The sequence below is a fragment of the Populus trichocarpa genome, chromosome 18, assembly GCF_000002775.5.
Source record: "Populus trichocarpa isolate Nisqually-1 chromosome 18, P.trichocarpa_v4.1, whole genome shotgun sequence".
Taxonomy (NCBI): Eukaryota; Viridiplantae; Streptophyta; class Magnoliopsida; order Malpighiales; family Salicaceae; genus Populus; species Populus trichocarpa.
In genome coordinates this window covers 3,261,257-3,288,697 of record NC_037302.2, presented here as the reverse complement: position 1 = coordinate 3,288,697, position 27,441 = coordinate 3,261,257, and the positions used below count along the sequence as shown (strand labels likewise).

Genomic DNA, 27,441 nt, shown 5'->3' with positions numbered 1-27,441 from the left:
AGATTTATTCACACGAATAAATCTACATCCTAAGCTATAAACAGACTACCGGTTAGGAACCCTTCAAAATCCTTAAATCATATTTAAACCATACAATGCAGTTTATATTAGATATAGGATGCGCTAGAGATACAAATACTTTTTTTATCCACAATAAATTCCTTACCCTTAAAATATTTGATTCGACCAGCAACCTAAGTTTCTTAATAATTCTAAACCAAATAGCCGGAACCACCCAACACCACACGCATACATACTACACCAAAAACAATCATCCAAAATACATGGCACATATGGGTCCCGCGTATGCCACGCATCAAAAATAATTATCCCAAATACTAGAATTGGAGGGATTGAATCATAACTTGGTTCCATTTATAAAAAAAAAACAATAAATCAAACCAATGGAAAAGTAATGGAAAATGGATGACAATTAGAGGGTTTAAGAAAAAAATAATGTTCAAATTAATAACCACCAACAAAGAAACAGCGACCTCATTGCTGAGAACCACCATCACATTTGTTCACAGAGGAAAAACGAGTTTCATTGTATCAAACCAATAATTTTCTTTCTCGTTATTTTAAAGTATCATTATTTTTACTCTTTCAAACCTAGAAACTGAAAAAAAAAAAAAAATTAGAGTCCAGCATATTTTGGGCTGTAAACAAATATATTGCGTTTAAAAATGTACGGTTGGCTTTCGTAAATGTTGCCAGTATTGAAGCTTATTTTGGCTTTGCAATGGGAGACAATTTTTTATTCCTAGCTTGATATTGATTGATTTTCCAGAACAAAGTTGATGCATAGCATTGAGCTCATTGCTATCAACTTCTATACAATTTTATTTTATCAAATCGTCAAAAGCAAAGCAAATAATAATAATAATAATAAGCAAAGAGTACAATGAATGCGTATGATCAATAGCAATTTATGAACAATACAATGCATGTTTTCCCTTTCAATTTATTATATATGCAACTTGAAGTACAATAAGCGGGGTGGTTTTCCCTTTCAGTTTTTTTGTGAAACTGTGTGTCAGAGACGGTGTAGTGGCAGTGTACCAAAAAACCACCTGACATGTGCAATATCCTTGTTGGAAGATCATACATGAAGTTGATTGGATTAACAAGGATACATAATTTAATCCAAAAACTTGGTCCTAAATCCAATTGGGCAAGAGCTAAGTAAAACCTGCAAGGAAGAATTCTGTTTCTACAAAATTCAGCTTGTCTGTGCTTGGATACTTAGCTTAAAAGATGAATAGAATATTTGTGTGCTCGAATTTACGCTGTTCTTCCGGGAAACAGGTTACAGTGAAATAAAAAATTGCAGGTTGACAAAATCTTACGTTTACTAAAGAATTATTATCCAGTGACATCAACGTTCAATCTATATTTCTTTTTTTATGGATAGAATCAATCGAAGGACAGCTAATGAATCCTAGAGGAACAGCTAATGAAGCCAAAAACAAGCAGCGGGAAAAGAATGGGAAGGAACAAAACATAGGCCAGACAAAACCTAGCTTACTTAAGGCAACAAATCTCTGGGTGTATATATGTATTCATCGTGCACCAAATGATCTCTCACAACAAATTAGTGGACTGAAGAAGCTGTGAGACTCTTTCCCTCCATCGACAGAGTGCACAATCAGATCCGAAGGAGATGATCACAGAGCCACTCTTGAGCAGCCCGAAGGGTGGCATAAGAGCCTTGTTTTTCATCATAGGTATTTAATACACTTTCAGCAACATGCACGCAGACGCATATATCATGAGCAGCAGGTTACATGGCGGCTTATATATATTACTGTTCAAGTAATGTGGTTTAAATTAATTAATGTTTTGACAGCAAATGAGGCACTGGAGAGGCTAGCAAGTTTTGGGCTATCAACAAATATGATACTGTATTTGACTAGAGAGTATGGTATGGATGCAGCTAGCGGTGCCCAAATACTCTTCCTCTACTCAGCTGCTGGGAATTTCATGCCAATTATTGGGGCTTTTCTTGCTGATACATATGTGGGTCGATACCCGATGATCGGCTTTGGATGTATTGCGAGCCTTCTGGTAACATTATTTCTTTCCAACTTTGCATCATCTCTCTTGTCTTTCTATTTTTCTCCCTTCTGTTTGTCACAAAGACAATCATGTGTCCGGCCAACGGATCTATGGCTCAGTGGCGATTCTCTCACAAACAAAAGTAGTGATTCCACTTAATTAAGTCCATTGCTAATCTCAAAGGGGAAAAAAAGGACAATTAATCTTTTTTTATTAAGTTTTATAAACACATATATTTTTTTAATCATGATTTTGTTAGGTTAGTAGGTACCAATTGACTCCCACCTTGTAGTAGAGATTTACTGGGAAAACGTACATATAATAATATGTTTTAGATTTAATATAAAATTATTCTTACACACGAGCGCGCATATATATATATATATATATATATATATATATATATATATATATATATATATATATATATATATATATTATTACTGGATGATTAATTCCTTTTAATATAGCTGATGAAAACAACAATATATTTTATTTTTATATTTCTGAATATTTTATAAGTAATGAGATATCTGCATATGGATGGACCCATAGCTTGTTTCGGAAGCCAATCTCACAAGAATTAATAAACAAGTAACAAGCTATATATCGTGGATAAAACTTGGGAAAATATATAGTTATCCATCCTTACACACACACGCACGCACATATATATATATATATCAACATGTTTAATTATATCTATTTTATTCTTAAATCCTTTTATAAAAATCTTCAACAAGACCTGTTGTCATGTGTGTTGTCCAAATTGACAAATCTTCATCACACACACACACACACTAAAGTTGTTTGCACTTCTCTAATTAATACGAGGTTGAAGTTTAGAAGAAGGAAAAAAAACTATCTCAAAACTTTGGATCATGTCAAAATATTAACCGGAATCAAATAAATGTGCAGGGAATGGTTCTATTGTGGTTGACAACAATAATTCCTGGAGCAAGGGTGCCTTCTTGCGCCCAATTTAGTAGCAATTGCACTAACGACGCGACGACACCACAGCTTTTGTTTCTATATTTATGCTTAGGCCTTATGTCTATCGGTGCTGGAGGCATAAGATCATGCTCCCTGGCCTTTGGTGCTGATCAATTGAGCAAGAGGGACAGCCTTAAACATGCTGGAATATTAGAGAGCTTCTTCAGTTGGTACTATGTTACATCCTCAGCTTCTGTATTTATTTCCATGACTTGTATAGTTTACATTCAAGACACCATGGGCTGGAAGGTGGGTTTCGGAGTTCCTGTGGTTCTCATGATCCTGTCAACTCTTTCGTTCTTCTTGGCTTCTCCCATTTATGTCAAGCCAAAGGTTAAGGCAAGCTGGCTCATCGGATTTGCTCGAGTTCTCGTGGCCTCCTATAGAAAGAGAAGGATTGAATTATCATGGCTAGACACGGATGAGCTGTATCATCATAGGAAGGGATCCGCGCTTGTCGTGCCAAGTGAAAGAATAAGGTAATTAACCTACCTTGTCTTACAAAGAGTAAATAATTTCATATATGATAGTTCCTATAAGGATTTCCTTTTGTCTTATCTTGTCTTAGGTTTCTAAACAAAGCTTGTGTTATTAAGAATCCTGAAGAAGACTTGATGCCAGATGGAAGAGCTTCAGATCCATGGACTCTTTGTACAGTAGATCAAGTAGAAGAGCTAAAAGCACTAATAAAGGTAATCCCAATATGGTCGACAGGGGTGTTGGTGTCTGTAAATGTCTGTCAAAACTCTTTCCTATTACTCCAGGCATCCACTATGAACCGACATATCACTTCGAAATTTGAAATTCCTGCTGGATCATTCTATGCATTTCTGTTGCTCTCTGCAACAATGTGGATTGCTCTCTACGATCGCGTAATCATCCCTCTAGCATCAAAGGTCAGGGGAAAACCAACACGTCTCGGCTTGAAACAGAAAATAGGAATTGGGATTCTGGTCTCGGCTGCTTCCATGGCAGTACTGGCAATTATAGAGAGGGTGCGACGAGAAACTGCAATCAGGGAAGGAATTTCAGATATTCCTGACGCGGTTACGCACATGTCTGCAATGTGGTTATTGCCATTTTATTTCTTACTTGGATTTTCTGAGGCTATGAATGGTGTTGGACTGAATGAGTTCTTCTACACTGAATTGCCTAAAAGCATGTCTAGCGTGGCCTCGAATCTTTTTAGTATTGGACTGTCTGCTGCAAGCTTGGTGGCCAGTTTTATAGTAAGTAATGTTCGTGGGTTTATTAGTGAAGCAAATCAAGAGAGTTGGGTTTCAAGCAACATCAACAAAGGACATTATGATTACTATTACTGGCTGCTTTATAGTTTGGGTTTTGCTAACTTCATTTATTATCTTGCTTGTAGCAAGGCTTATGGTCCTTGTAAGGGGGGACAAAGGGGCATTACTGGAGATGCTAGGGAAGGATTGATTGATGATGATGATGATGATGATGATGATTATGATGATGATGTAGTTTAAGTTAACGTTCAGGATCTTTGTATGTTCGTGCTTACCATATACAGTAAGATAGATGTGTTAGTGAGAGAACTGTGAGGTTATTGCTTCATATAGACCTTGAAAGATGGTTTTAGAAATTTTCAAGATAGTGTGTTCATTTTTCATTTTTCACAATATCCTGGTATTTTATCTGTAAGCAAGAAAGAATATATTATATGGATACCATCAATATACATATTAGCTGATTCATTTGTACATTTTCAGTTACCAAGTAATTTTAGGGTAAAAATATTGTACGATGAGTTATTTCCTTGATTAGTGTGTGTAGATGCTCTATTTACATTGATACCTATATTTACAGGAAAACTAAATAAACATATTACTAGCCTTACACCAACACTCCTCCTCATGCTACTACATATATATTACTAAGGCAAACAGAGGTAGACCGGGGGACTGAGAGCAAACAGAGAGAACCAGTGGACGAACAGAAAAACATAGGGGGGACAAAAAAACACAGAAGACAAAGGAGGAAACAACAAAGACGAATAGAAAAACATAGAAGACGGAGACGAGCATAGACAGGAACGAACTTGAGAGGAAAAAAATGAAAGAAAAGAAGCAGAAACAGAGGAACTAAAGCCAGAAAAGAACAGAGAGAACGAGAAATGAAAAAGAAAACAAAAACAGAGAGAGTGTTAAAGATGTTAAGATCCTCTAGATTAATATTGTTTGGGTTTCATTGTTTTTATGATGTGAGTGTTTTGAAGTCATGCATAATAATCCCTCGTCTTAAGGGACAAATGATTCTCTGTTTCGTTTCAGTTATATACCACGATTGTAGGACTGTAAAATCGTGGGTTGTTATTTCCCTTCTGTCTTGATGAAAGGCTATTTAATAGCCATGTTAGTTCTTTAATAAATAAGATTTTTCTTCTGCATCTGTGTGTTGTAGTGCTAGAAAATATGTTTTTTCTTCGCCAAATTTTAAATTTTTAAAGGTCATCGCGATGTCGGATACGACAGAATAACGACTCCGTAGAAGAATTCTAGGACTAAACTTTGTCTTTTGTATGTTAATTGCTAACAATGTTTGCCGAGTTGTGTTTATTTGGTTATGAATTTTTATTTTATTTCTACAGCTTTAGCATGTATATTTATTTATGACATCATGCACATATTGGATATGGATTTTTATCTTCAGACATCACTCATTTCATTTTAAATATTTGTTGTATCAACTTTAAGTTAAATGGGGAAATAACGGTATTCCAATGACTTTACCTTATCTAAGACTCGTGAAACCATCCAGTTCTTACTTGATTATTTACTCGATAGTAGTTGGTATGCCAATATGATATTATCCAGGGCCTTTATCTTCACACTACTTGTAAGCCTCATCTCGACCTTTCAAGGATGATCACTGGACAACGAGAGACCCCTTATTAGAGACCAATTAGTAAACCTACCCCTTATTAAAGATCAAGTAGTAAACCTACCCCTTGTCTCACGTAAAACAATTAGAACCTGCCTTTAGGATGTATACTCCCTACACATTGTTTGGTATCAAAGCAAGCCCTTCTTGAAGCATCTTGAATTCAGGACTTATGGGTGATACAATGGCCATCTCTCAGGGAATTTTTGTTGCAGAGTTTGAGCAATAATCAAAATTCTTGTCTCATCATATAAGAGTTATGACCATGTATCACCCCTTGAATGACAAGTTCATCATATAAGAATATGCTCATGCATTTATCATGCATGCCCCAAGGTTGAAACATAGGTTCCACCACCTGAGGTTTACTGCACTAGACTGAGAAAAGATGGAAAATGAAGAAAGGGGTCAAATAGAGGCTCATTATCAAAAGAAAATTGAAAGCATCAAAGGTGAAGTAGCTAGAGTCATAAATCTACTTGAACAAGTGTTAAGCTTCAAGAATGGAAAGGGATTGTTTGCACAGCCTTTTATGGAAACACTGTCAGTCTGCGTCCCACACAAGGAAAAATAATTAACTCTTCTCTTCAACACTCCACTAGCGAGGGTCACGACATCGAAACTGCACCTTCTCTCCTTCATTTCAGTCATGAACAACAACAACAATGTCTTCAGTCATCAATGAAAGACAACCTCCTTTCTTGTTCAGCTATCCAATAGTTGTTCACAACGTCTACATCTCTTTCCAGTAGCTTCCAACAGCTGTGAACCTTCCACGCCATAAGTCGAGGCCTTCTTTCCAGCCATTCCCATCTTGAACTCCATTCCAGTCCAGCAACGCAGCATATGGGTTTGAAAAAACTAGAGTAGACATTGAACTTCAACAGAGTAGAGCTCCCTGTACACAGATCTGTTGGTGGCTCTACTACTGGGGAATCCAAGAAGGAATGTAGTAGTTTCATATCATCTATAATTTTCTCCCACTAGTGTCAATATTAAAACACAGACGTAAGGAGAAGAGACAAACTTGAACTGAAAAACTAGAAGAAGATTGAAACTGCAACATAGCAGAACTCCCTCTATAGGTGTCTGTTTGTTGCACCATTAGTGAGGAATCGAAGAGGAGATAAAGGAGTTTCAGATTCATCAAGTTCTCCTCTAGTAGAGACAACACGTGATTCCACACGTCGGTAGTGGCGATGCTGCATGGTTTCATGCATTGCCAGGATTACCTAACAACCTTGGAAAGTTTACAACAGTCCTCAAACAACCATAACCACCTTAAAAGATTGATAGGAGGTTGTGATTATTGCCGAAAGAATTGAACAAACTAGCAAGATGAGAAATATTAAAGGTCCTACCGGGGATTCTAGAACAATGATAGAAATATGGCTCTTAAGTGGGAAACCTTAGTTATATAATTCATCCAGGTCTCGTTATAGCATTAATTGCTCAAGTGCCTTTGTTAAGATTGACATCTCTTTGCCACTCAAGTTCATCTACCAGAATCTGTTAGATTTCGGACTTATTGCCCCGACTTCATGAAATCTCATGCAACCACTGTTTTCTAGGTAGTATAATCTAGACAAGAGGTGTGAATATCATGGTGGGGTCCTGGGCCATTCAATTGAATAGTTACAAAAATTTCAAGATACCACTCTTGAAGTTGGGGAGCAAGAGGCGAATTGAGTTTGTGAAAGATGATGTCATTTTCCATATTTTCACTAGGACGTCTCAGCATGACAAGTGATCAAAAATATTTGGCAAAACACAGATATTGCTAGAAAAGCTTATCCAAGAAAGGCACTGAATTGTCAATCATTTTGTTATAAAGTTTTGCCATTTTGCATTTTGCTTTGGGATCACACCTTATCATTTAATGAAACATGTCTCTTTTTTGTTTCTTTATTGTTTTGAAGTTAGGAGATGTTTAACATTTTATTTGGACAAAATCAAGCCCAATCAATCCTTAAAGATTAAAAGTGTTTTGATTGCAAAAATGACTTGTTGACATGATAAAATATACAGGGTGACCAAGCAAATTTTGAAATCATACATCTTTTAGCTAAGTTTTAGCAGTATGTATAATGACATGTAGTTGATTTACTTGTTATGGACTTGCAAACAAGTCCAAATCATTACACTAGATGATGTCACAATTTATCAGTTATAACCGACCTTGCTTGAAATGAGAAAATACCATTTTTGTTCACTCTTTTCCACATTTCTTGAAATATATATCCCTTGCAATCCCATTTTAAGCCTTGTAGAATTATTTTTCAAAAAGAAACTCAGACATGGATCACACTCCACACTGGGGGCAAATGAGATATTTTGTTAGAAAAGATGGAGACAAGGATAGAATCAATGGTAAAGGGAATGTTAAAAACAAAAGTTCAACGATTAAGAAAGGGCTAAAAGAAAAAATAGAGACATAGACTGAGGGGCATAAAATATTGATGATCAATCATATGTGCTTGATAATGTCTTTCATTATCATCTAGACAAAGCAGTGAAATGGGTGGTAGAATTCATCATGTCACAGTTAGCGACACAACAAATGCTAAAAGTCAACACCATAAAAAAATATTAAGCTACAAAAATGTTTTTTTGGTGTCTATGATAAAGCCTCTAGGATCTTCAAATGATTAGATTGGTTATTCATCAAATCACAAGTTGGATTTGTATTATGATCTATGTTAAGAGAATTTTGATCGTTGAGGTTAACATGGTTATATGTCATTTCCTTTACAAAGACAACAATAGAAAAAGAGCTGATGAATATTTGATGTTGATCCTAGGTCTTTGAAACCCTCAAACACCTTTTGAGCCTATAAATTTCCTTTATTTCATAAACATGATCCATAACATGCATTACATGCTTTTAAAAACCTTTTTTAATCAGGTAAGTAATTTAAATCGATAAATGGTGCTCTAAAAACTTGAAGAGCTTTTCTATAAGGGTTATAGCTTTATGAATTAAGTCACTGGTGGTTATGCATGCTGATAAAATAGGAGCTCAAAAGAAACAACCTTTCTTAATAAAGCCTTAAGTTTTGACTAGAGCATCCTGATTTTTTGAAATTCATAGAAGGTCACCTTATCACGTACCATAAATAAATGTACCTAAGATCAGAGATTAAAATGGACACAAAAAATCATAGAAATGTTATTTTAATTGTCATAACCTATTTTTGGGTTATTCCCCAATTCACATTTTTTTCTCTATTAAAAAATATACAAAAAAATAAAAAAATATTATCAAAAAATATAACAGTGAAAAGATGATGCCAGAACGCTTAGAAAATGGTCAAAAATTGGTTGAGGAGGTTCAAAAATACAAAGATTGAAATTTGGCAGTATTTTATTGACTAATGAGAGCCCTGTTGATAAAGAAAATTCAATTTGAGGAAGAAAAGTTCAAAATCAGATGTTTATGGACTCATTTAAATTTTATTGAAGTTTAATTGAATTTATGGAGGGTTTGATTGCAAGAAAAATTGATTTTGAAGTCAATTTAGGCTTTAATTGGAAGAAATTAAAGTTTTGGGGTCAAATTATAATTTTTAAGAGTTAATTTGGTCAAAATCAGGGGCTTAATTGCGTAAATATTGAAGTTTGATGGCCAATTAGGGACTTAATTGAAGAAATCTGAAACCAAGGACCAAGTTGGAAAAGACGTGTAAATAGAGGAACTGAAATTGACTCAATCAGGGACTAAATTGAAGAAAATAAAAGTTTATTGATCAATTGAGGGTCAAATTGCATAAATCCAAGACCAAAGACCGAAATAAAAAAGGTGGCCAACTTTAGGGCTGACATCCTATTTGGCAGGGATGCAATTGAGTTGATTCTTAAAATCAAAATCTCAATTGAGGACTTGATTGAATAAATAAAAAATTGAGGACTGATTTGGAAATTGACTTCTTTGACGCCATTTTCATTTAAATGATACAACGCGTTTTGTTCAAAATGACACCGTTTCGTCCACTTTTAGAAAAATAGGGGAAACAGTGTTGTTTTGAACGACATTGTACATCTCTTTCCCCTAGACACGCACAGGCAGGGGAAGAAGAAGATTTTCTCCCCTGTAACGCCTTTTTCCCTCTCTTTCCCAAAAACCCAAAACTGACAAGACCCACCATGCTTATTGGCCTGCTAAGATGGAAAAGCATAGGAGACAAGTCCTGCGGACGACTGTATAGTGGCCACCTAGCCACCTACCTATTTAGCGTGACTGGACAGGGTTGGGTGGCTTTCTCCCTTTTTCCCCTTATAAATACCAGAGTGGGGAGAATGAAAAAGGGGGACGATTTGCAAGAGACTTTTGAGAGGACATTGAAGAGTTTTTTTAAGAGGACCAAAGAGAGAGAGAACGAAGGGGAGAGAAAGACATAGAGAGAAGGTTAAAGGAACGGTTTGAAACAGAGGGGACGATATAGAGAGAAGGAAACAAAGAAGGTAAAAACAGGGGGAGACCGAGGAGAGAATTGATAGGGGGATGGTTGTTTAAGAGTAGAGGACGAAGGAAGAGAGAGAAACAGAGAAAAAAAGGAGAGAAAGAAGAACGAAACAAAAAGATATAAAACAGAGTGATTAGTACTTAAAAGTGCATTTTTTTCAAGATTTTATATAATCATTTTGCACTTGAAGTATTAATAACTCCTTAACTAGATCATGTTTTATAATACCATGTCTGATAATATAAGATACCTTTAATTTATGATAAATGTTCATCTTAAATGCAGGCCTATCTTAAGACAAATCACCACTTTCACTCAAAAACAAAGAGAAACATTTTACTAATGTTAGGATAGGTATCGAGACTTGCTTAATACTTGCCCTCATTATGGTTTTGAAACATGAAGATTGGTTTCATATTTTTATGAAGGGTTAACACCTAAAGATAGACAAATGGTGGAATTGATATGCAATGGAACTTTTAAAGATAAAGACCATAATGAAGCAATGGAGTACCTAGACTTGCTAGTTGAAAATGCTTAAAATTGGGACATTACAAACACTTATGAGGCACCAAGTAAAACTCAACCTCATACATCTAGTGGAGGAATGTACAACCTTAGGGAAGATCATGACCTCCAAGCCAAATTTGCATCTTTAGCTAGAAAAGTCGAGGCACTAAAATTGAAAAGGAGTGGTCAATTAAAATATGTTCAAGAAATTATATGTCAAATCTGTGAAACCAATGAACACTCAACAAATGATTGTCCAACTTTGCCTTCTTTTAGGGAATGCCTCCATGAACAAGCCCATACTTTAAACAGTTTCCAAAGGCCTAATCATAACCCATACTCACAAATGTATAACCCTGGTTGGAGAAATCACCCAAATTTCAGTTGGAAGAGTGATGCACAAACTTCACAGTCATTGTTTCAAGCACAACATAATTTCAAAAATTCTCATGGATATGCACCTTCTTATGCTTCACCTCCAAGAAGAAATCTTGAGGAAACATTGCATGCATTCATTGAAAAGCAAGAGACAATCAACACTCAACTTGCTCAAAACATGATAGATTTTAAAGATACTCTTGCAAAGTTCACATCTGCTCTCAGTTTTCAAGAGAAAGGTAAGTTTCCATCTCTACCACAACAAAATCCCAAGGGGCAATACATGCAAATGCAAGTAGTTCTGGAAGCCAACACATGGATCAAGTCAAATCAGTCATCACTCTTCGTAGTGGTAAGGTTATTGAAAAACCCACTTTTGAACCTTGTGAGAAAGATGATGAGTCAATCTCTGAGGGTAAGGAAGGGGTTGAATCTGAATATTGCAAAGAAAAGACTGATTCCCAGCCATCACTTCCATTTCCTCATGCCATGACCAAACAAAGAAAAGTCAATCACAACTCTGAAATCTTTGAAACTTTCAAACAGGTAAGGATCAATATACCTTTGCTGGATGCTATTAAACAGGTACCTTCTTATGATAAATTTTTAAAAGACTTGTGCACTGTGAAGAGAAAACTGAATGTGAAAAAGAAAGCCTTTTTAGCCAAACAAGTAAGTGCCATTCTTCAAAACAATAATGCTTTGAAATATAAAGACCCTGGTTGTCCTACAATTTCATGCTTTATTGGAGAACATAAAATTGAAAAAGCTTTACTTGATCTTGGAGCTAGTGTGAATTTACTTCCATATTTATTTTTTTAAAGTCTCAATCTAGGTGAGTTAAAACCAACTTTTGTAACTCTTTTACTTGCTGATAGATTTGTAAAAATGCCTAGAGGAATAGTTGAAGATGTGTTAGTACAAGTTGATAAATTCATTTACCCTGTGGATTTTATTGTCTTAGATACACAACCTGTTGAAGCATGTAATTCATTTCCTGTTATTTTAGGACGTCTGTTTCTTGCAACTTCTAATGCATTGATTAATTGTAGGAATGGACTGATGAAGTTATCATTTGGAAACATGACATTGGAGATGAATATTTTCAATATTTACAAGCAACCTGGAGATGATAATGATTCACAGGAAGTAAATGTTATTGAAAAATAAGTTTATGATCAATTTGAATCCACCGTGAGTAAAACAGAGTTTGACGAATATGCAGATTTGCAAATGATTTATTCTCAAGAAGAAATCGAGGACAAGAAAGGCACTGAAAATATTGGTACGGATCTTTTGTCAAGATTGACAATAGATTCGACATTCGACATCACACCAATCGATGATTACTTTCCTAACGAATCCTTACTTTCTCTTAGTCCAATGCCTTGGTTTGCTAATCATATCAATTTCCTTGCAACATGAGATTTGTCAGCTCACTAGAGTACCGAAGACAAATGAAAGTTTTTGAACGAAGTGAAGAACTTTTATTGGGATGACCCTTACTTATTCAAATATTGTCCTGATCAAATATTTCGAAGATCCATTTCGGAAAATGAGGTAACTAGTGTCATTAAAGTTTGTCATTCTGAGGTATGTGGGAGTCAATTCTCGTCAAAAAAAATGAATGCAAAAATCTTACAATATGGATTCTATTAGCCCACCATGTTCAAAGACACACATGTGTTCTGTAAAGCTTGTGAAAATTATCAAAACTTAGGATTTATTTCAAAACATAAGGAATCTTTAGATAATATTCTATTGACTTTTGGGACATATCCTAGTGGCAATATGCATTGTGCATTTCATAACTTATGACCCCATTTTCATAAAGAACTTGCTCGGCATAGTCTTAGGAATCTGACTATAAAAGACCCTGTTTGCCAATTTTTAAGAAAACTGAATGGGAAGCCTATCCCCGACCCATATAGGGCGTTTAAGTCATTCTTGGACGTAAAACTAAGGGTGTAGAAATTGCAGGTCCCTCAAGTCATCATATAAGAAATATTTGTGTTTTCGGTGGATTCAGTCATGGGAAAGAATCAGCAAATCATCTTAGTCAGGTACTAGCTGAGAAAAAGATTCATTTAGTATATGGGGGAGGCAGTCTTGGGTTAATGGGGGGGTGTGTCAATAACTGCATCTTTAGGAGGTAGTCAAGTTTTGGGGGTCGTACCCAAAGCTTTAGTAAAAGGAGACATCATTAGAAAAACAATTGGAGAGGAACTATAGGTTTCCACAATGTCTGATCGAATGAATACAATGTTTAACCATGCTGAAGCCTTCATTGCCTTACCAGGTGGTCTGGGCACATTGGAAGAGATCTTTCATATTTCCTCTTGGGGCCAACTGCATATTCACCATAAACCTATAGGTTTATTAAATGTTAATGGTTTTTATGATAATTTGTTGTCTTTTCTTGACTGTGGAACAATAATTTCTAACATCTTCGGCATGACAAATCATAATCTCTGTTACTACTACTGAACAATTGATTGACCAACTACAATCTTTCATCCCTGTAATTGATCCTTCATGAGTCGTATAAATTGGTCAACTAAGGAAAGCCGTAAAAAGCTTAGATTGGATTTGAGCCTTCGTTTGTGAAACCTTGTGTCTTTTGGTTTTATTAATAGCATATTATTTTGTTTTGTTATTTCTTATATTTGTTTAAGTATGTTTCAGGTTTGTTAGTGTTTGCTATTTCAGGTGATGTCTTCTATACTCTATCTTTCTATCTTATGACATTGAGGACAATGTCTCGTTTTGGTTGAGGGGAGAGGGTAGTGGTTGACAAAAAAAAACTAACTAACCAACTAACTGCTTTTGTTTTTAATAAAACCATTTAACAAAACTATTATTACTAGGATGACAGAGTAAGGGAGAATTTTATTAACTCTTGAGACGCATCTTAGTAAACATTTTCCAATGGTTATTTGCAATATTCATAACAAGGTCTATCACATGCTTCTCTTAAAATATTCAGGTTTACAAACTCTCGTATTGTTATCACTTGATTCTGCTCATATACTCATTTAACAAGTATTCTTAAACCTTCATTTTCAAACACACACTTTAACATATGATTGTGGGTTGCACATTAGATTATTAGATTATTTATGTTTTTTTTGTTAAAGGTAACAACTAAGGGAAAGGGATAGTATATAATTTGCAAAAAAAAAAATTGATAATATTGATGATAATAAAAGCGTAGATAAGTTTGGTTTTCTAGCCTTCCTAACCTAAGCAATTAAGCCTGAAGGGGTGTTTTAACACCTAATACCCTAAAGTCAACTGACTTGGGAGCTATTGACCCAAAGCTTGTTACATGGGTTAAGGAGAAAAGCTTAAGGGAATCAAACATTGCATTATCTACGTATCAGTATCTGAAACCCGAGTTACTAAGCTTGTAGGGGTGTCTCAACACCTAATGCCCGAAGACCAACTGGTCTAGGAGTCATTAGCCTAAAGCTCCTTACATTGGTTAAAGATGCATTGTCTTTTAAGTATATGTATATATGTTAAAAAAAAGAAAAAAAAAGAAGATAATAATCCCAACCCAAGGAAGTTAACCTTAAACATTAGAATAAAATTTTGTTTTCTTCCAAGTAAAGCCCCATAACTATGTGTTGATTTATTGAGCACAAAAGGAAAGTTTATTAATATCTTATTTAAGAAGTATGAAGCAAATATATAAACTTAATGAGAGTTTGTTTATTTAGATAGATTAATGGAAGTTGAATGATGAATGTCTTGCTTTGTGGAACTTGCAAATTGTTTTTCTGTTTTAACGCTTTGATTACTAGGGACTAGTAATAAGCTGGTTGGGGGGGTGCGATTAATACTTAAAAATGTATTTTTATCAAGGTTCTATATCATCATTTTGCACTTGAAGTATCAATAACTCCTTAACTAGAGCATGTTTTATAATAACATGTCTGATAATATAAGATACCTTTAATTTATAATAAATGTTCATCTTAAATACAGACCTATCACATAAATGAAAAGATTGATTAATGAGTTTAACTATTGAAATTGAGAAGACAAAGAGATGACTAAGCTTAGAAAAGAGATGCTAGTTTAGTCCAAATTGGAACACCATTCGGTTATTAGATCATAACTGGAGCTGTAGAACTTGGATTTAGGTCTAGTTTATATGTATGGAAAGCTAAGACAAGGCCTAAAACATTCATGAAGAGTCTAAGATTCAAATGACTTTAGGTTCAAATTGTAGTAACAACGGAGAAATCGGAATCTGTCCTGCAGCCCAGACACTATTCAGTGTTCAACCCATATCTCGAGTTTTAGAAGTCCAAATGCATCAATTCTTTTCTTTTTTGAAAAGCTGAGACAATTTCCTAGAACTTTCATGAAGACTATCTGTTCAAATTCTAATGTTAGCAATGATGTTTTGTTCAGATAAGAAGATAAGGATTGTCACCAAGTTAAGATGTGGCCACCCACTCAACAATTAGTCATCAAATCAATAGTTCTAAATTTTGGCCTATAAAAGGAGGCATTTGCCATGCATTTAGGCATCTTGGTTTTCAGATCAAGATCATGTTCTTGCTCTCTCTCTTTATATTTTTGTAATGCTTAAGTTTTGTTTATATTTATCTCTTGTTATGCTTTTCATTTCCTTTCCTTTCCTTTACTTAGTTAAATTATATCTTATTTATGTTCTTATCTTGTTTATTTATGTTTCTCTCTTTCATTATGTTTAGCTAAGTTTATTATGTCAAGGTGAAAAGGTTACACTAATGGTGTAAGAATAAGTATAGTATAAACTCAACATGGACTTTAATGTTTGATACTAACATGTTTTGTATTTGTTATCTTGTTCACTTTTAATACTTTGCTTGTTAAATGGTTAATCTAGATTTATGTTGTATAACCCTTGGTACAACAAATACTTGACACTTTCATAGCCCAACCGTATGGTATAACCGACACCTGTGCTATGAAAAGAATTTGATTTGTTATTAACATAAGTTATAATCATGAATACCTAACAACATTTACAAGTATTAGCATTATTCGAATAAGATAACTAATGTAATCATGTTAACAATTTATAATCCAATTGGAACCTCCTTTCTGTGTGGTTTCCAGTTGAGTAATAAAAAGAGTTTATACTATACTTATTTGAAATACCATTTATGGATCCTCTAACCTTGACAATTTTTTTATCCTTGTTTAATCATTATATCAATATCACATCTCAAAGCTCTCTTCAACTCCTTTTATGTTATTATCTATTTCTTTATTTGTAGTTTATACAGTTAACCTCCTTGTGATTCGACCCCGATCTTGCCGGGTTATTTATTACTTCGACACTTCTACACTTGGGAGAAGACATCAACTCTTTGGTCGTGTCATGAAGAAAGAAAAGGAAAGGAAAGGAGAAGGAGAAGGGAGGAAATAGAAAGAAGGAAAAAAAAAAGGCATCACCGCCTAACTTCCTCTTCGCTGCCATAAGAACTGCATTGAGCCACCATCGATAATAGCACCACCACCATAAAAAAACAGAAGAAGAAACAGAGAAACGAGGGAATAGAAACAAAAAGAAGAAGTAACACAGAAATAGAAAAGAAAAGAGGAGGAACCGCTGCCTACAGCCACAACACCGCCACCATGAATGAGAGCACCTTACCGTGAGGTCAGTCCCTCTTCTTCTTCTTCTTCTTCCCCTTTTTCTGTTGCTTCACCCCTTCCACGCTCCACTTTTATGCTAATGAACAGTGGAGAGTGAATTATAATTCACTCTCCACTGTTCATGTAGCATGTGAACAGTTGAGAGCCACTATTTGGTCCGGCCCAGGTCAAAATAATTAGGTCGGGTCGGGTCCGGTAAAAAAAAAATCCAAAAAATCTAAAAACTCCTTTCAAAAATTTGTAATTTTCCCGCGTATTTTTCTAAACAATTTTTCTTAATATTGGTTTGTATTTTATAATGTAAAGATACAAATTCGATATTAAAATATCCGGTTTTCACCAAAACATTACAAAACAATTACTGATAAGGGAATTTTTAGCATGTATATTTTCCACTATTCATGCTTGATTTTGAAATATTTTGGTGGTGTTGCACAAGTTAATTAGAATTTTGGATCTCTTTTTGAATTATTGACATCATGGGAAATTATTGTGTTTTCAGATACTAGATTACTGAATAGGTAGAATTCGACAGTAAAACCGAACATTGATTGATTTTGGGCTGCAAAGGAAGTTATACAACTCAGTTCTAGGCGTTCGTCACCATTTTCAAATATATGAGAAGAAGATCTACAAAACATATGAAGGACATAGAACTCAATTTTGCTGTTTTGAAGCCCAAAGAGCAAGTCGAATAATAGAGATTGAATCAAACCCGAACTTCCTGCACTTCAAAGGCTGTCACGGGGCCCATGTCTCGAGTCTTAGAGGTCCAAAAACTACAAGAGCACTGTCGTTGGAAAGAAGATTCAATTTTCTAGAATTTCTCCAGAAATAGAGATCTTTGAATTCACATGTTTTCTACTTCATATCTGGCCCGCAATATCCGGATAGGAAGGAATACAAAACATAGAAGGAAACTTTCTTCTTTCCATCTGGGGGTAAAAAGGCCAAAATATAAAAGAGAAAAAGAGAGATCAGCTAGGGTGATGAAGAGACATAGAGAGAGGTTACGAGACACTAAAAAGAAGAGAGGAGGCGGCACAAAAGGGGAGTGAAAAACAAAGAAAAATCACTGCCAACATAAAAAGAAAAGGAAGAAGCAATATCCACCTATTTCTTGTCTTCACTAGTGACAACACATTATTCCACTCGTCGTAAGTGGTGGTGGTGTGTGAGACCCCCGCACCGCCACTATTCCTGCAACTTGGAAGCTTCCCAGCACTATTCCTGAATTTCTAGCAATTTCTCTAGATTAATTTGTGAATTTTAGAAGGCCTATTTTGTAAATTATAAATGTCTGTTGTGTGTGTGCTTGAATTGTTTTGAATTTTGGTGATATGTAAAAAATGTAATTGTAGTTTGTGTGAGTAAAATATAATAAAACAAATGTGTGTGTTTGTGTTTGTATTTTCTAACATGTTTTTGAATGTTTAAAACCAAAAATAATAATAAAAAAAAGGATTATGGATGCTACCTGGATTGCCCATCTCTACTTTAAAAAGGTGGCTCATTTGAATGAGATTCCTAGGTCCATTACATTTTAATTGGAAGTATTTTCACTACAACACACGAGTTGTGAAAAATTCTTCTGCCTTCCAAGATAGGTGAACTCTATCAGCGCACCTAAATGAACTTTTTCCATAAGAATTTATTTGGGCACATGAGCCCATAATAAATTCAAAACGCTAGATTTATTCACATGAATAAATCTTCATCCGAAGACATAAACAAACTGCCGGTTAGGAACTCAACAAAACCCTTAAACCATATTCAGACCATGCAATGCAGCTTATTTCGGGTAGGGTATGCTAAGGGTACTAATACCTTTCTTAGTTACAACAAGCGCCTTACTTTTAAAATCTTTGATAAAATCAATACACCTGAATTTCTTAACCAGTTTAAACCAAACAACGATATGGTAACTCTCTTCACCATCCAATACCATGAGTACATGTGCGATATCACTAACAATTATTCAAAATACATTATAAAATTTTTAGAATTATTCTGAATATTCACTAATTTTAATTAGGAGTATTTCTATCACAACACACCAGTTATGAAAAATCCTTCCGCCTTTCAAGATAGGTGAACCTTATCAGTGCACCTTTATGTACTTTTCCCATAAGAATTTATTTGGGCACACGAGCCCGCAATAAAATTAAAACGCTAGATTTATTCATACAAATAAATTTTCATCATAAGCCATAAACATACTACTAGTTAGGAACCCATCAAAACCCTTAAATATTAATCTTTATCTTTTCTAATTACAACTAGTTTTTTATATTTAGAATTTTTAATAAGATTAATATACCTGAATTTCTTAATAATTCTGAATCCAACAACTGGAAAATGGCTCTCATTGACCGCCCAACATACACGAGGGATATCACTAACAATTACCAAAATACATGGCACATATGGGTCCCACATCAAACACGTTATAATAGAATAGGAGGGGTTGAATCTGGTCCTAGTTTTATATACAAAAAAAATTAAACAGTACTCCCATTTTAAAAAAAAAAAACAATAAATCAAACCTATAATTTTTCTAAAAGAAACAATGGAAAAGTAATGAAAAATGAATGACAACTCACTAAAAGAAAGTTAACTGACCGAGTAGGCTAAAAGTTTTGGAATTATAGGGTTTAAGAAAAAAATAATGTTCAAATTAATGGTCCCCTACAAAGAAACAGCTAATGATCACATTTGTTCACAGAGGAGAAACGAGTTTCATTGTATCAAACCAATAATTTTCTTTCTCGTTATTTTAAAGTATCATTATTTTTACTATTTCAAACCTAGAAACTGAAAAAAAATATTAGAGTCCTAGCTTGATATTGATTGATTTTGCAGAACAAAGTTGATGCATAGCATTGAGCTAATTGCTATCAACTTCTATACAATTTTATTTTATCAAATCGTTCGCAAACAACAAAAACAAAAGCAAAGCAAATAATAATAATAATAAGCAGAGTACAATGAATGCGTATGAATAGCAATTTATGAACAATACAATGAATGTTTTCCCTTTCAATTTATTATATATGCAAGTTGAAGTACAATAAGCGGGGTGGTTTTCCCTTTCAGTTTTTTTGTGAAACTGTGTGTCAGAGACGGTGTAGTGGCAGTGTACCAAAAAACCACCTGACATGTGCAATATCCTTGTTGGAAGATCATACATGAAGTTGATTGGATTAACAAGGATACATAATTTAATCCAAAAACTTGGTCCTAAATCCAATTGGGCAAGAGCTAAGTAAAACCTGCAAGGAAGAATTCTGTTTCTACAAAATTCAGCTTGTCTGTGCTTGGATACTTAGCTTAAAAGATGAAGAGAATATTTGTGTGCTGGAATTTACGCTGTTCTTCCGGGAAACAGGTTAAAATGAAATAAAAAATTGCAGGTTGACAAAATCTTACGTTTACTAAAGAATTATTATCCAGTGACATCAACGTTCAATCTATATTTCTTTTTTTATGGATAGAATCAATCGAAGGACAGCTAATGAATCCTAGAGGAACAGCTAATGAAGCCAAAAACCAGCAGCGGAAAAAGAATGGGAAGGAACAAAACATAGGCCAGACAAAACCCAGCTTACTTAAGGCAACAAATCTCTGGGTGTATATATGTATTCATCGTGCACCAAATGATCTCTCACAACAAATTAGTGGACTGAAGAAGCTGTGAGACTCTTTCCCTCCATCTACAGAGTGCACAATCAGATCCGAAGGAGATGATCACAGAGCCACTCTTGAGCAGCCCGAAGGGTGGCATAAGAGCCTTGTTTTTCATCATAGGTATTTAATACACTTTCAGCAACATGCACGCAGACGCATATATCATGAGCAGCAGGTTACATGGCGGCTTATATATATTATTGTTCAAGTAATGTGGTTTAAATTAATTAATGTTTTGACAGCAAATGAGGCACTGGAGAGGCTAGCAAGTTTTGGGCTATCAACAAATATGATACTGTATTTGACTAGAGAGTATGGTATGGATGCAGCTAGCGGTGCCCAAATACTCTTCCTCTACTCAGCTGCTGGGAATTTCATGCCAATTATTGGGGCTTTTCTTGCTGATACATATGTGGGTCGATACCCGATGATCGGCTTTGGATGTATTGCGAGCCTTCTGGTAACATTATTTCTTTCCAACTTTGCATCATCTCTCTTGTCTTTCTATTTTTCTCCCTTCTGTTTGTCACAAAGACAATGTGGTGGCGATTCTCTCACAAACAAAAGTGGTGATTCCACTTAATTAAGTCCATTGCTGATCTCAAAGGGGAAAAAAAGGACAATTAATCGTGTTTTATATACACATATATTTCTTATGGTTAGATTTAATATAAAATTATTCTTAAATGAGTTTTTAAATTGAAATAATTTTTAATATACTAAACGTACGTGTTAATTATTATATTTCTGAATATTTTATAAGTAATGAGATATCTGCATATGGATGGACCCATTGCTTGTTTCGGAAGCCAATCTCACAAGAATTAATAAACAAGTAACAAGCTATCGTGGATAAAACTTGGGAAATATATATAGTTATCTATCCTTACACACGCACGCACGCACATATATATATCAACATGTTTAATTATATCTATTTTATTCTTAAATCCTTTTATAAAAATCTTCAACAAGACCTGTTATCATGTGTTGTCCAAATTGACAAATCTTCATCACAACTAAAGTTGTTTGCACTTCTCTAATTAATACGAGGTTGAAGTTTAGAAGAAGGAAAAAAATCTTTCTCAAAACTTTGGATCATGTCAAAATATTAACCGGAATCAAATAAATGTGCAGGGAATGGTTCTATTGTGGTTGACAACAATAATTCCTGGGGCAACGGTGCCTTCTTGCGCCAAATTTAGTAGCATATGCAATAACGACGCGACGACACCACAGCTTTTGTTTCTATATTTTTGCTTAGGCCTGATGTCTATCGGAGCTGGTGGCATAAGATCATGCTCCCTGGCCTTTGGTGCTGATCAATTGAGCAAGAGGGACAGCCTTAAACATGCTGGAATATTAGAGAGCTTCTTCAGTTGGTACTATGTTATATCCTCAGCTTCTGTATTTATTTCCATGACTTGTGTGGTATACATTCAAGAGGCCATGGGCTGGAAGGTGGGTTTCGGAGTTCCTGTGGTTCTCATGATCCTGTCAACTCTTTCGTTCTTCTTGGCTTCTCCCATTTATGTCAAGCCAAAGGCTAAGGCAAGCTGGCTCATCGGATTTGCTCGAGTTCTCGTGGCCTCCTTTAGAAAGAGAAGGATTGAATTATCTTCCCTAGACACGGATGAGCTGTATCATCATAGGAAGGGATCCGCGCTTGTCGTGCCAAGTGAAAGAATAAGGTAATTAACCTACCTGTGAAGCACTTGTATAATAAGGTAATTTTATATATGATAGTTCCTATAAGGATTTCCTTTTGTCTTATCTTGCCTTAGGTTACTCAACAAAGCTTGTGTTATTAAGAATCCTGAAGAAGACTTGATGCCTGATGGAAGAGCTTCAGATCCATGGACTCTTTGTACAGTAGATCAAGTAGAAGAGCTGAAGGCACTAATAAAGGTAATCCCAATATGGTCGACAGGGGTGTTGGTGTCTGTAAATGTCTGTCAAAACTCTTTCCTATTACTCCAGGCATCCACTATGAACCGACATATCACTTCGAAATTTGAAATTCCTGCTGGATCATTCTATGCATTTCTGTTGCTCTCTGCAACAATGTGTATTGCTCTCTACGATCGCGTAATCATCCCTCTAGCATCAAAGGTCAGGGGAAAACCAACACGTCTCGGCTTGAAACAGAAAATAGGAATTGGGATTCTGGTCTCGGCTGCTTCCATGGCAGTCCTGGCAATTATAGAGAGGGTGCGACGAGAAATTGCAATCAGGGAAGGAATTTCAGATATTCCGGACGCGGTTACGCACATGTCTGCAATGTGGTTATTGCCATTCTATTTCTTACTTGGATTTTCTGAGGCTATGAATGGTGTTGGACTGAATGAGTTCTTCTACACTGAATTGCCTAAAAGCATGTCTAGCGTGGCCTCGAATCTTTTTAGTATTGGACTCTCTGCTGCAAGCTTGGTGGCCAGTTTTATAGTAAGTAATGTTCGTGGGTTTATTCGTGAAGCAAATCAAGAGAGTTGGGTTTCAAGCAACATCAACAAAGGACATTATGATTACTATTACTGGCTGCTTTCTAGTTTGGGTTTTGCTAACTTCATTTATTATCTTGCTTGTAGCAAGGCTTATGGTCCTTGTAAGGGGGGACAAAGGGGCATTACTGGAGATGTTAGGGAAGGATTGATTGATGATGATGATGATGATGATGATGATTATGATGATGATGTAGTTTAAGTTAACGTTCAGGATCTTTGTATGTTCGTGCTTACCATATGCAGTAAGATAGATGTGTTAGTGAGAGAACTGTGAGGTTATTGCTTCATATAGACCTTGAAAGATGGTTTTAGAAATTTTCAAGATAGTGTGTTCATTCTTCATTTTTCACAATATCCTGGTATCTTATCTGTAAGCAAGAAAGAATATATTATATGGGTACCAGTAGGCGTACCATCAATATATATATTAGCTGATTCATTTGTACATTTTCAGTTACCAAGTAATTTTAGGGTAAAAATATTGTATGATGAGTTATTTCCTTGATTAGTGTGTGTAGATGCTCTATTTACATTGATACCTATATTTACAAGAAAACTAAATAAACATATTACTAGCCTTACACCAACACTCCCCCTCATGCTACTACATATATATTACTATGGCAAATAGAGGTAGACTGGGGGACTGAGAGCAAACCGAGAGAACCAGGGGACGAACAGAAAAGCACAGGGGGAACAAGAGAAAAAACAGAAGACAAAGGAGGAAACAACAAAGACGAATAGAAAAACATAGAAGACGGAGACGAGCATAGACAGGAACTAACTTCAGAGAAAAAAAACGAAAGAAAAGAAGCAGAAACAGAGGAACTAAAGCCAGAAAAGAATAGAGAGAACGAAAAAGCAAAAAGAAAACAAAAACAGAGAGAGGACGAACGAAAACCAGAAAAAACACAGAGGGGACGAGAGAGAGACAAAACGTGAGAAAATGAAAACAGGAAGAACAAGAAAAAGAAGGGACAAAGAGCAGAAAGGAAGCGGAAAAGAGAAGCTTCGCCCAGCACCTGCAGGTTCTTGTTCAAAGCAGGCAAGCTTTTGTTTTCCCCTGTTTTGCATTTTCATTACGTAGTTGCTGAAGCAGGCACGCACGCCTGACAAAAAGAAAAGGGCCGGTTACTGGTAGGAGCTAGTAACTGGGCTGGGCTGTTGGATCTAGCCCAGCCTGTACTGGATCTAGCCCAGCCTGTACGGGCTGAGATAGATCTCGCTTCAATTAAAAAAAGGGTTGGGGCCAGGAAGGGTCTGGGCCTCAAGCCCGACCATATCATTCCCCTTTATTTTATTTCTTTTCATTTAAATATCTGGCCAAACGAGAAATTCCAAAAAAAAATCAGGAATTTGAGGAAGAAAAGGCTAAAATCAGATGTTTATGGACTCAATTAAATTTTATTGAAGGTTTAATTGAATTTATGGAGGGTTTGATTACAAGAAAAATTAATTTTTAAGTCAATATGAGCTTTAATTGGAAGAAATTAGAGTTCAGGGGTCAAATTATAGTTTTTAAGAGTTGATTTGGTCAAATCAGAGACTTAATTGCATAAATATTGAAGTTTAATGGCCAATTAGGAACTTGATTGAAGAAATCTGAAACCAAGGATCAAACATGAAAAGGTGTGTAAATAGAGATGCTGAAATTGACTGAATTAGGGACTAAATTGAAGAAAATGGAAGTTTATTTATTAATTGAGGGTCAAAATACATAAATTCAAGACCAATGACCGAAATGAAAAAGGCGGTCAACTTTAAAGTTGACATCCTCTTTGGGAGGGATGCAGTTGAATTGATTCTTAAAATCAAAATTGCAATTGAGGACTTGATTCAATAAATTAAAAATTGAGGACCGATTTGGAAATTGACTTCTTTGGCACCAATTTTATTTGAATGAAACGACATGTTTTGTTCAAAACGACGCTGTTTCATCCACCGTTAAAAAAGAGAGGGGGAAACGGTGTCGTTTTGAATGGCACTGTACATCTCCTTCCTCCTTCGGACACGCATAGGCAGGGAAAGAAGGAGAAAATCTCCCATGCAATGCCTCTTTCCCTCTCTCTCCCAAAAACCCAAAACTTACAACACCCACGCCCACTGGCCTCCTAAGATGAAAAAACAAAGGAGACAAGCCCTGCGGGCAGCTGCCCAACCACCCTACCCATTCGGCATGATTGGATAGGGTAGGGTGGCTCTCTCCCCTTTTCCCCTAATAAATACTAGAGTGAGGAGAACAAAAAGGGGGGGTGCGATTTGCAAGAGAGTTTTTGAGAGGACATTGAAGTGTTTTTTTAAGAGGACCAGAGAGAGAGAAAACAAAGGGGAGAGAAAGACGTAGAGAGAAGGTTGAGGGAATGGTTTGAAACAAAAAGGATGATATACAGAGAAGGAAACATAGGAGGTAAAAAAAACAGGGGGAGACCGAGGAGAGAGCTAACATGGGGGTGGTTGTTTAAGAACAGAGGACGAAGGCAAAGAGAGAAATAGAGACAGAAAGGAGAGAAAGAGGAAGGAAACAAAAGGAAATAAAACAGAGAAAGAAAAGGAAAAGAAAGGAGAAGGGAGGAAACAAAAAGAAGGAAGGAACAGGAAGGAAAAAAAATGGCACCGCCGCTTACCTTCCTCGTTGCCGCCACAAGAACTGCCCTGAACCACCATTGACAACAACAACACCACCGTCAGAAACAGATGAAGAAACAAAGAAGCGGAGGTATAAAAACATAAAGAAGAAGTAAGGCACAAACAGAAGAGAAAAGAGGAGGAACCGCCGCTTCTACGCTCCACTGTTCTGTTAATGAATAGTGGAGAATGAATTATAATTCACTCTTTACTATTCATGTAGCATGTGAACATAGGAGAGCCACTGTTCATGGACCGGACCAGGAGAGCCACTGTTCATGGGCCGGACCTGGTCCGGCTCATGTCAAAAATAGTTTGGCCGGGTTCGGTGGAGTCCAAACAAATTCAAAAAAATCTAAAAAATCCTTTCAAATTTTTTTAATTTTCCTGTGTATTTTTCTAATCAATTTTGCTTAATATTGGTTTGTATTTTTATTTTTTAAAGATACAAATCTGGTATTAAAATACTCGATTTTCATTGAAACATTGCAAAAAAATTACATACAACCAAGTCTCTCAAAGATAAAAAAAATCACATCGTATTTTCATACAACAAAAAAAAAACAAAAACAAATGTGTTAGCATTCGAAAACTAGTTTAATAAAGCTATGAGAAATAAGCCAATATTTCAAAAATACCTAAAAAATATTTTGTTTTATTTTAGTATCTAGGATTACAAATATATACCTAAAATATATTACCGATATTAAAAAGATACTTCTTTTATAGACATTAGAATGGTTAGGCTTTTCCCCGAGAAGATAAGAATCTCCTTATCGAGCAGGACTTATCTTAAACTTTAGACAAACCAACAATTAGAAAACACAATAACGCTTGAGTTTTTTTTATCAGATAATTAAACAATGTAGCTTATCTTAGGTAGGGCGTATTTGGGATGCTAATACATTTGTTTTACGCAACTTCTCTTCATTATTGACCCTTTTCCTCTTAATAGGCTCTTCTACAATTTGGAGAGATTTGACTCCTACACAAGGCATAGCGGAAGCTGCTAAGTCTCTCCATCTTGCACTTGGATCCATTAAACCTTCTATCTCAGCCAAAACCAGATGCTTCCAATCTTGTTTGATGATCTCCAAAACTTCTTGTGCAATGGGATTTTTGAACAAATCAAAGAATTGAGCAATTCCCATAGTCCTTGGAACAAATTGCATGCCCCCAAGTTGTCTTACCACCAGGGCAGGAGCATAACTCACATAACCTGTAATCCCTACTAATGGCACCCAACGTCTTTGTCCACAACTCATTAGGACTTTCACTATTGTTGCCCATGGGGCTCTCCACTTGAAATCATTATTAGGCAAACCTTCTAATTTATCAACCCAACCTTCATTGTCTAGATCTCCTCATTCTTCTTCTTCTACTAATTTCAGGGGTCTTTGGGTGAACCACCAAAAATTATTGAAGACAGGTTTTTTTGTTTTGCTATGGCTAACCATCTAGATATACAACAACTACGTGCAGCATCTCATTGCTCCTTTTCCGGTCCTCCTACAATGGTTAAGTGTCAAGATTGTTTCAGCTAAAATAGCAGCAACTGGATTGATTTATGTATTCTCATACTCTACATAAGCAGCAGCGGCCTTCAAACTCACTACACCCGTCTGGCTTGGAAATAACACAAGGCCAAATATGCCCAATGCAAT

General features: G+C 35.6%; 1 protein-coding gene across 3 annotated transcripts; it reads left to right on the top strand.

Moving 5' to 3' along the window:
- Positions 1-1,527: 1,527 nt before the first annotated feature.
- LOC18107475 (protein NRT1/ PTR FAMILY 1.2) lies at positions 1,528-23,599 on the top strand. Of its 3 annotated transcripts, none has more exons than XM_052448982.1 (4): positions 1,528-1,727; positions 20,891-21,108; positions 21,786-22,339; positions 22,433-23,599. In XM_052448982.1, the coding sequence occupies exons 1-4, from the start codon at positions 1,664-1,666 to the stop codon at positions 23,349-23,351; spliced, it is 1,755 nt and encodes a 584-aa protein (XP_052304942.1). In that variant the 5' UTR covers positions 1,528-1,663; the 3' UTR covers positions 23,352-23,599. The 3 variants fall into 3 exon arrangements, with proteins under 3 accessions (XP_052304942.1, XP_024445545.1, XP_024445546.1); XM_024589777.2 differs by lacking the exons at positions 20,891-21,108; positions 21,786-22,339; positions 22,433-23,599 and adding exons at positions 1,850-2,067; positions 2,977-3,530; positions 3,620-4,661 and having other exon boundaries at positions 1,532-1,727; XM_024589778.2 differs by lacking the exon at positions 1,528-1,727 and adding an exon at positions 20,598-20,768.
- Positions 23,600-27,441: the final 3,842 nt, after the last annotated feature.

Coding starts and splice junctions, on each gene's coding strand:
- LOC18107475 (XM_052448982.1), top strand. CDS start 1,664: ATGATCACAGAGCCACTCTTGAGCAGCCCGAAGGGTGGCATAAGAGCC. Junction 1,728..20,890: donor AGCCTTGTTTTTCATCATAG/GTATTTAATACA, acceptor ATGTTTTGACAG/CAAATGAGGCACTGGAGAGG. Junction 21,109..21,785: donor GATGTATTGCGAGCCTTCTG/GTAACATTATTT, acceptor ATAAATGTGCAG/GGAATGGTTCTATTGTGGTT.